The sequence below is a fragment of the Branchiostoma belcheri genome, unplaced genomic scaffold (assembly GCF_001625305.1).
Source record: "Branchiostoma belcheri isolate BF01 breed outbred unplaced genomic scaffold, Haploidv18h27 scaffold22, whole genome shotgun sequence".
Lineage (NCBI taxonomy): Eukaryota > Metazoa > Chordata > Leptocardii > Amphioxiformes > Branchiostomatidae > Branchiostoma > Branchiostoma belcheri.
In genome coordinates, this window is record NW_017803713.1 from 2676465 (window position 1) to 2685803 (window position 9339).

General features: G+C 39.3%; 2 protein-coding genes across 4 annotated transcripts in view; one reads left to right on the forward strand and one right to left on the reverse strand.

Annotated features, from left to right (window-relative positions):
* Nucleotides 1-120: 120 nt before the first annotated feature.
* On the reverse strand, nucleotides 121-4124 carry LOC109470200 (probable inactive tRNA-specific adenosine deaminase-like protein 3). 2 transcript variants are annotated; one of them, XM_019769027.1, is made up of 9 exons: nucleotides 3919-4124; nucleotides 3556-3636; nucleotides 3269-3323; nucleotides 2991-3067; nucleotides 2427-2631; nucleotides 2028-2139; nucleotides 1640-1796; nucleotides 1144-1369; nucleotides 121-810 (listed from the first exon to the last, which is right to left on the reverse strand). In XM_019769027.1, the coding sequence occupies exons 1-9, from the start codon at nucleotides 3989-3991 to the stop codon at nucleotides 630-632; spliced, it is 1167 nt and encodes a 388-aa protein (XP_019624586.1). In that variant the 5' UTR covers nucleotides 3992-4124; the 3' UTR covers nucleotides 121-629. The 2 variants fall into 2 exon arrangements, with proteins under 2 accessions (XP_019624586.1, XP_019624585.1); XM_019769026.1 differs by having other exon boundaries at nucleotides 3556-3639.
* An 87-nt stretch (nucleotides 4125-4211) lies between these two features.
* Nucleotides 4212-9339, forward strand: part of LOC109470206 (mitochondrial amidoxime-reducing component 1-like) — a 14568-nt gene continuing 9440 nt past the window's right edge. The window contains exons 1-7 of one of the 2 annotated variants that reach the window (XM_019769038.1): nucleotides 4212-4614; nucleotides 5073-5246; nucleotides 5521-5692; nucleotides 5980-6120; nucleotides 6298-6359; nucleotides 6908-6979; nucleotides 7313-7471. In XM_019769038.1, coding sequence (XP_019624597.1) covers nucleotides 4364-4614; nucleotides 5073-5246; nucleotides 5521-5692; nucleotides 5980-6120; nucleotides 6298-6359; nucleotides 6908-6979; nucleotides 7313-7439 — 999 coding nt within the window. In that variant the 5' untranslated portion in view covers nucleotides 4212-4363 and the 3' untranslated portion in view covers nucleotides 7440-7471. Of the gene's footprint in view, nucleotides 4615-5072; nucleotides 5247-5520; nucleotides 5693-5979; nucleotides 6121-6297; nucleotides 6360-6907; nucleotides 6980-7312; nucleotides 9334-9339 lie in introns of those variants that run through there. The other variant, XM_019769037.1, reaches the window with a different exon arrangement.

The window sequence follows — 9339 nt, forward strand, 5'->3', positions numbered from 1 at the left end:
ACCTGCAGCAGCTCCGTAGAGTTTGGTATTTTGTGGCAAAGCGCCACCTAGCGATGGCTATAGATATCTCCCCTGATCAATTGATACTAGTAACCAGACATGCATAATGTTTGGAGTTCAACTAAAGGTTGCCTTTTCTACAGGTGTACTGAACCTCTGATAGTATTGTACTTTCTGCTCGAGTTTGAATCTCCACCCTATGGAAGCTGGGTTTATGGAATTTGATTCATTGGGCAAAGAAGTAAGGTCACTTGGCCACAGGGACACATGTGGGAACATGGGGTTATGGGCCATGAGTGAGATGTTCACAAGGGCAATCCAAACAAATACCAGTAAGGATTATTTATTTAACTGGGTCAACTTTGTGGATTTAAGAGTATTTTCAACAATGTAACTACATGTATGTGGTATGATTTTACAACAGTTGATGATGTCAGCAACATGATATGTAAAATTATCAATATTCTACCAATTCACAAAACAATAAAGATCATAATCACCTATTGACTATTCATATACATCTATACACATCTTATAAAGATATAGAAAAATAAAAACACTGATTTAGATATGCTCTTTATGTTGCTGCTGCTTTCACTAAAGAAGTACATCATTTCTTTTTCAGATTATTAAACAGTCTCTAAGTCTAAAGAGCTGCATTCTTCCAACATGACATGTTTAAAGACTTCATATCGGTGGTTGATGTTAGGCTGGGTGTGAAGAGAATATTTGGTGCCGAGGGCACCGTTGGGATGTGGAGCTCCGTAAAACACTCTTCTGATCCTGGAGTGAACCAGGGCCATCGCACACCTGCAACAATAAAACATATGCATTTGTAACTACCTGCAAGTAGTGTATAGCAGTAACATTACTTAGAGTGAAGGCTGTATGCCCATATCATATGAATTTTCTTTGTGTTACCATTGTTTTGTTCCACAAATTTTGGAACAACTGTTAGTGCAAATCTGAGAGCAAAATGTAAAGGTTTGAAATTGCCTGTAGGTTACACCTCAATTCTGTATCTCTCCTTGAAACATATTTTTTGCATTCAAGCATCTTAAATATAGAGGAAGTGCTATCTTATAATGCTTGACATCTCTTATTTTACAAGATTTAGTACCTTTACTCACAAAGAGCACTCACATGATACATGGCTCCCTGGTCACATACAAGTCATATCCAGTACACAGGTATGGTCCATCATTGGATTGCCCTTCTTCTGAGGTATCACAAGTTCTTGTTGAATCAACTAATTTTGTATCTTTTCTATCTGTCCCAGCTTCTGTTCTTTTGGATGAGCAGTCAGCTACTTCTTTGCTGTCATCATTGCTGGATTCTGTTTGCTCTTCTCTCCAATAAAGTCCTGGTCCTGAAAAGTAAGTGGTGATAAATACTTGTTGCCATTTAGTTGGAATTACATGTATCTGTCATTGGCGGCAGTCCAGACTCAAGAGACTTTTGTGATACTGAAGTGTCATTGTTTGATTATTACAATCAAAATATTTACTTGGTATTAATGAAATCAAAGAAATGCATGCCATGACTCATCACAAGGTGCACAGAACGCACACACATGTATCGAAAACAGTCATTATGGTTTAACTCCATAGTCCTGAGAACCCTGGTCTTCCTGACTCACCCCTGTGGTCCCAGTAACCTCCCCCCTGACTGGACGCAACTGTGTCCACAGCAACCATGACAGCATGGTGTAGTGGGTTCCCAGCATGCCTCAGGTCATGACCCACACCTACAACTTCATCAGCCACTGGGTCCACCACTACAGCACCAACAGGCTCCTGTACAGTAACAGTACGTAGTGTGTCAGCTGAAAGCAACCGTGATAAATGTCTGCACAAGGCTGGATAATGTTTACTTTTTGGACATAAAATTGGGCAATATTCAATCTTTTGACAAGCCTTGGACAACACACAACAGAGTACATGTAAACAAACAAACAAACAGTAAAATGCATTTGTCTTAACTCAGCATGTATATTTTTCAAAAATAAAATGCAGTTCCAAACCCACCATGCCTGTGTGTTTTGCATGTTGTGCTGCCTGAAGAGCCCTCTTCATGTACTTCTGGATGGACTGAAGCTCCTCACAACTGAAGAATTCTCCTTTTAATCTTCTCTCCAACCTGAGAAAATGATGGGGCATTTACACAAGCATATAGAATTTTGGCTCTTAATCAGTTAAATGATCACAGCTGCTTATTTATCAAATATGCTACTGACATACTCAATGACTTTTCATAACTTCATCTTAAACAAAAAGTCATCACATTTTATTATGATATACAAAGAGTACCCTGCCGTGTGTAATTGTAAATGTGGCACTCCATGTTTGTCAAGTGTGAACTATTCTACTAACTGAAGAATATTCTACTAATTGAACTATTCAAGAAGAAAATATGCATTGACTTACGACTTATCCTCATGGAATGCAGTAGGCCAGTACTGTGCACAGTGTTCATACTGCCTCCTGGTGATGGCAGGCCGAACTGCAACTTTGGTGAGGAATGGCTTTCCGAGCCCATCAAAGCGGAAACCATTTTCTGTGGGGTCCTCTGAGTCTGGACTGCTGCTGTCTTCTGAAGGAGCCTTGCAAAGTAGTATTTGTATTGTTGTCTCTGGTAAGATAGTACATAGATGTATTTGAATTAGAGGCCAATACTGTCAAAGGGATGCCACATATATATGTTCAATGTAACGTTACATACGTTTGTCCATGGTGTCAAGTCAGGTGTATGAAAGACTACATGCATTTTTAAATCGTCACATGTCAGAAGAAGGAAGGAGGGCTGATGACACTGACATTCAGTCAATATTTTGTGGTGTTGCATTTGAACTTGTGACAAGTTTTTTTTAATGTCATTTAGAAACAAAGATGAGATTTTATGCTTTAAACACCCTATACTCCAGTGTGAGCAACAGCTATAATTCCTTTTCCAGGGCACTAAATATCATACAGATCTGAGTTGGTTTCTACCTTTGTTTCCTGACTTTTGGCTCTTGACACGTTTGAGATGAAGTAGATCTGGTAGAGGGAACCTTGATGACACCTCCCTGTGGTAGAGAAGGACATTGGTCATCGAGTGATAGGTGGGGGCAGGAGACTGAAGGTTAATCTGATTACTTAACTGCTATCCCTTCCAATATATAGTGTGTAAGTCCAGGGTCTGGGACTGGTAACGCTGGTGAGTTGCACAGAAGGGCAGATATATATACCAGCTGAGTACAGATACAGATACACTGAGTAGTACCTACTTTATAAGATGGGATGTTTGCTTCTTGTCCAAGACTGGAGCAACATACACATCAACTGTAAATGTAAAGAGAAAGAACAATTCACAATTCCCTTCTACATACCCATTCATTATATCATATAACATTATATGTGCACATTTTACCGCTCATCCTTTTAGGATATAATAGAAATATTAGAGCTTTACAATAGCAAGAGCAAAAACTGCTGTACAACTGACACATCAACTGTACATGACAAAACAAGAGGAAGACAGAAGGAATACCAGTAGTCTATGTGATGGACGTACTGAGTGGAACTGGAGCCATGACGTCTTGTGAGAGGACAGGTACAGGGTGGGGGATGGTCACACCTGGCGATGATGTAGATGCTGCTGTGGTTTAGAGCAAAGAATCAATGTAGGTCCTAATGTTTATGCTGCACTGATAAAGTTTAACAGGGGATCTTATCTTTCAATAGAGTGAATGTCAGTTCAACAACAACATTTAGGCCTTTAGTCAATAAGTGCAGTGCACACCTAGAGTTACCCTGCCCCCCTCCCTACATTTGGAAAGGGTCTTACTTAACAACTGATAACAATGTTAAGCGGCAAAAATATACATGCAAACTATTGATGAGTTAAATCGTTATAACTATGAGAGAAATCACTCACCAGAAATACTGGAATCGTCCTCACTTTTCATTTTCTTTTTGCACGGTCCCAAATCACTCATGGGCGCCGCCATGTTGCCGTTCGAACAGTTTACTTTTACTGGGGGTAACCTTGAATGGGTAAATCATACATATAAAGATACAATGGTATATCTAGTGACTTCACAGAGTTAAAAGGGAATTTTTGTGATGGATATTCTTGACATATCTGATCTAACGTACAAAGCTGTAACAGTAAGGGCGGCTGACTGCTGTAAAATTCCCATGTTCTAACCATTTCCCCCCAAAAAGTGGTTGATTCGACACATAATCCATGCCTCCTGTCGGCGCGTCAGCAACGTGTTGCTGTAAACTAGTGTTAGTTAAACGGGTTGTTGGTGTCAAGTTTAAGTTTCCTCAACCTGTTGTAGGCTTTGACCGTTATATCGTTTCGCCCACTATAAGTTATGGGTTGGGACACAAACATAAAGCTTGCCGTTCTTCTTGGCTCAGCGACAGCTGCAGCCGTAACGTTAGCTGCTGTCTTCCTTTTCATGAGGGAAAGAGAGAAGAAGAGGAAAACAAGGCAGGGAAGTTACGTAGAAGTCGGGAAGGTGTCCCAGATCTTCCTGTACCCGCTGAAGTCAGGGCGAGGCTGGGATCTACAGCAGGCAGAGTCTACAAGGATTGGACTGAGGCATGACAGAGTCAGGGACAGGTGGCTGCGTTTGTTTGGCTAAAATTTATTGGTAGATTTGTAACGTGTTACTATTTATTGTAAGCTCCATGTTAAAATTTAGCAAAAATCTGAGTTCAGGGGTAAGAATCTTTCTAAAATCCTTAATTGATCGTTATCAGTCAAATTCTTAGTGAAGGGTTCCTACTCACTAGGTCAAAGTGAGAATTATAGAACAATTACATGAAGGGTCATCCCTGCAAGTGAAAGTGAAAGTAATGAAGTGGTTTGAGGAATAAAAGGTTACTGCAATCCTCTTTAACTAGAAGTACTTGCAGCACACGTTTTGTAATATTCAGGTCTTTAATGAAATTACAGTGTGAACTAGTATGTTCACGTTGTGTGGGAATCACTGTGCAAAACATGACTTCTCTAGAAACTGTATACATGTATGTGCATTTTATACTTTCTTCTTTAAAACACTTTTATCCTATCACCAGGCAGTGGATGATAGTAGATGAAAGAAATGACTTCATCACGGCCAGGCAGGAGCGGACGCTGGTCCTGGTGACGTCCAGGCTGGACCCTGATGGTCACCTGAGTCTGGACGCACCAGGTATGCCCACCCTGAAGGTACCTGTTGGCCTGACAGAGGGGATGGTGGTCAAGGCAAGGTAACATGTTGGATAAAATAGTACATTTTGTTGATTTTTGCACAGCTATTATCTACCTTTAATTCTAACAGGCAAACTTTATACCGGTACTAGTAGTAGAGTATAAAGCAATCCAACTTTTGGATCACAAGGGTTGGAATCGAAACCAGGCCCACATGTTGCAAGTCTTGACCTCAATATGTATGCAACGAGAAAATTGACTTTCGTCATTGTCATTATCACACATTGAGGTTATATAGGGCCAGTACATACTGCATGTTCATCATCTTTTCAGAGTATGGGGACAGGAAGGGGAGGCCATTGACTGTGGTGATGAGGCTGCAGACTGGTGCTCCACCTACCTGAAGAAACCAAACTGCAGGCTGTGCTACTGTGCTGACCACCTCAGGAAGAGGCGGCTGGAAGACGATGCAGACTACGGAAATCTGGCCAAACCCGGGGAGGAGGTCTGGGTTTGAACTTTAGAAATGAACGAATGTTGAACTTGAGATGGAACTTGTTTGATTTGTTACTTCCGTAAGTACTTAGTAACTAACAAGCTTAGAAGGAAACTAGCGACAACTCTATGAACTTGCATATGCAAGAAGAATTTGATTGAAGTTTTGACATTTATTGCATCCCCTGAAACACTTCTGCTTTATTTCATGGACAACATTTCTGCCCTCATTGATTTGGGCCTGTTTGCTTGTCTTGACAGATGGACTTGATAATAAAATGTTCAAAACTGCTGCAGGTGGGGTTCCAAGACTTAGGTCAATACTTGATGATATCAGAAGCTTCCCTGGACAACCTTAATGCCAAGTTAGAACAGCCGGTCACAAGCAGAAACTTCCGACCAAACATCATGGTGTCTGGGTGTGCTACTCATGCTGAGGTAAGTAGCTGCTTTCTTTGTTTTTGTTCAAAGGAAAATCTGAGACATACATTTTTATATGGTCTGGTCACCTAACAGTGTAACCAGTGATTACTACATAAATATAACCATTGTAACTTATAATGAGAGCTAAAAAAATCAGAGCTGCTATTATTAACCATTAAACTCTACTTTCAGGATTCTTGGAAATTTGTTAAAATAGGAGATGCTGAGTTCAGAGCACTTAAACCATGTACAAGGTACTAAACATTTTAACATATTCCGCAACCATAATTTGACTTACACATATGTATTTTTTTTTGTCTCGTTTAGGCCACACCAATTTAATTTGTTGGTTCTCGGATTTTTTCAGAAAAAATATGAAGCGACAGGGCGAAAAAAAATAAAAACAGGTCTAGGCATCCTATTATAGGCTTAAATGCTACAAAATGAGCCATGAAGTCAACACAAAAGGCTGGGTTAAAATTTAAACATTGAATTTTGAACTTTTAATCAAACCACTGCAATGATAGATGGGAAAACTGTAACAACTAGGAAGAAAAGGACTTTCCTCAACTGTTGTGGGGCAAAACATGAGCATTTTTCAGTTGATTCAGGACTAGAGTCAATTTTTTTTTTTTTGCAAATCAGAAAAAAACGAAGAGGCGAATCCGAGAACCAACAAATTAAATTGGTGTGGCCTTAATGTTTTTACTTGGTGCACACATACTTGATTTGTATTTGTAATGGCATGACTAGACTATGGGCGTTTTACCACATATACACAATTCTGCTCTACTTTTTCCAGGTGTGTCCTCACAACCATTGATCCTGAAACAGGAGTCAGGATGGGAGCAGAGCCTCTTAAAACATTGAGGAGGTATGATCTTGGCTTTATTGCATCTATCATTTAAAAGGGAATACACGTATCACATTGTATGTGCATGGTGCATAAGCCTGTCTACTGTATTTTCCATGTCATGAAGCTAAATTGATGTGCCCTGTACTGATTTAAGGAGTAAATATTGTCTGTTGATTCATAGTCATCCAAAATTCTACTGATGGCTCTTGATAGATTTCTTTGGACCTGGAAGGAGAACTGTGGTTATATGTTTGATTTTGAAAAGCATTACTAGCAGCTGATTACTAGAAACATTGCTGATGAAATAAAATGATTTTTCATTCAATCTATTTTCACACAATTCACCTACAGGTATCGTCAAACATATGGACCACTCAGAAAGCTGATAGGCGACACTCCACTGTTTGGGACCAACCTAGTGACAGAGAAGGAAGGGACGATCCATGTGGGAGACACTGTGTTTGCCTCATATGACTGAGACAAGTCATGCAGTGCTGCTGCTGATGCACTGTAAGGAACATCTGCATTCCACCATTCTTCATTTGAATGAACTGTTTTATTTCTAGTTTTAGAATTTTTCCTGTATGAGGACTACTCATCTAAGTCATTTTGTGTATTGGCATCCTTTTTAGGCTTCATATTTATTAGAAATCAATGTAGCAAGAGTTCATAATATATGTAGGCATGGCTGAAGATCAGGTCATCTTTACAGACCCTAATATAATCTTCTTTGTCATCATGTTTTAAATAAAGCCAAGAAAGTGACACAATCTCCCTGGAGGAATTTACAGGATTTTAATACAACATACATGTATGTGTAAGATATGTGAACAATGTTTACGTACCAGGTTCTGAATCAGGATGTATCATGAATTAAGGGTGAGGGAGGTGGTAAGTGCTCCTGACTTCTCTTTAAGTAGCAGATGACAGGAAAACATTAAAAGTGCAGAAAACATGCCCACAGGCAAATCCAGTCAAACAGGAAAGACGTCTAAATAAGACATGATGAGAACATCATAAGGCACTAGAGAACGTGAGGGAATGGACAGCAGAACTGTAGAAACATCATGGAGATAGTGTTGAAGATAACGATATCAGGAAACTATCTGAAGATGTTGCTTCAAGTCTTCTACAACTGCAAGTAAAAAGGCATATGGGACAGATAAAGGACAGTTTTTAAGTTCAACTTGTTACTTTTTACAATCTCCAGTGTTTGTGATGGCAAGAGTAACAATGCTAACAATTCACAAGGGTATTTTTAGTTAGTTCTATTACATGGTGCAAGTAGACATCCCAGCATGGTACACATCAAAGCAATTGCATTCTATCCCTTTCAGTGACTATGTACTGTTTTGGCATTCCACACAGTGAAACCCTTTTCTACACCCTACTGTGTTTGTAAGTACAAGCTACATAATAATTAATACACAGACTGGGTAGGTATTTGCACAAATGGTTTAACCTACTACCTTTCCTACAATCTTAAGCTATCCACCTGCATACTGCAGTATGTACCTTTTGGCTGTGGATTAAATTATGGTACAACTAAGACTTAATGAAGTATACAGACTTTTGCATAGAACTCTTGAAAATTAAACAAATGATATCAATATCAATAAATTAGTAATATACATTATTTGACATAATCAGAATTATTGAGGTAAATATAAATCTTTGTAAAAATTTAAGATTTCTCTACAAAACTGTGATGCCAAAAGGGCAGTGGTCTTATCCATAGGCAAGGAGTGTTACTATTGCATTAAGTGTGACAACTTTAAGTGGAGCAACAAGCTTGGTCTTGTGCTTTCTATATGGCCTTAAAGAATATCATTTATTACAAACTTGTTCAGTGTTGAAGAAGCATTTACTGGCCTGTCATAGTGAAAGCCACACAAGCTGTTTCAGCTGAAATGTGCTTCTGTATTACTGAAGTACAGAATCTGATGTATCGTCTACAGTGTGGGGAGCAAAATGTGCATTTACAGCAATTACAAGGTCGTTGAAAACCTGAACTGACAAAATTGTGTACCTTGTCTCTATGGCTGGTACGTACACACAAAATTGCAACTTGTGTGAGTCATGTATAAAATAGGTGCTTGGCACAAGTGAAGTGTTTCTCCTTGGCAAATCATCTGTTTCCCAGTATGCTATCTGTAGTTTTCATAGACACCAACATTTTACAAGTGCTTACAAATGGCTACAGTGAGGACATGTTTACAGTGCTGGGGCACTCACTTGATGACATACAGACTAAACAACGGAGTAAGGACTTAAACTGTCAGTCTGTGACACTACTGTGCATGGTCTTTTTTCTTAAATCTTTAATGGCACCATACCCAAACAGTGACTATTTCCTCAGGTGGGAAAATATACACCTA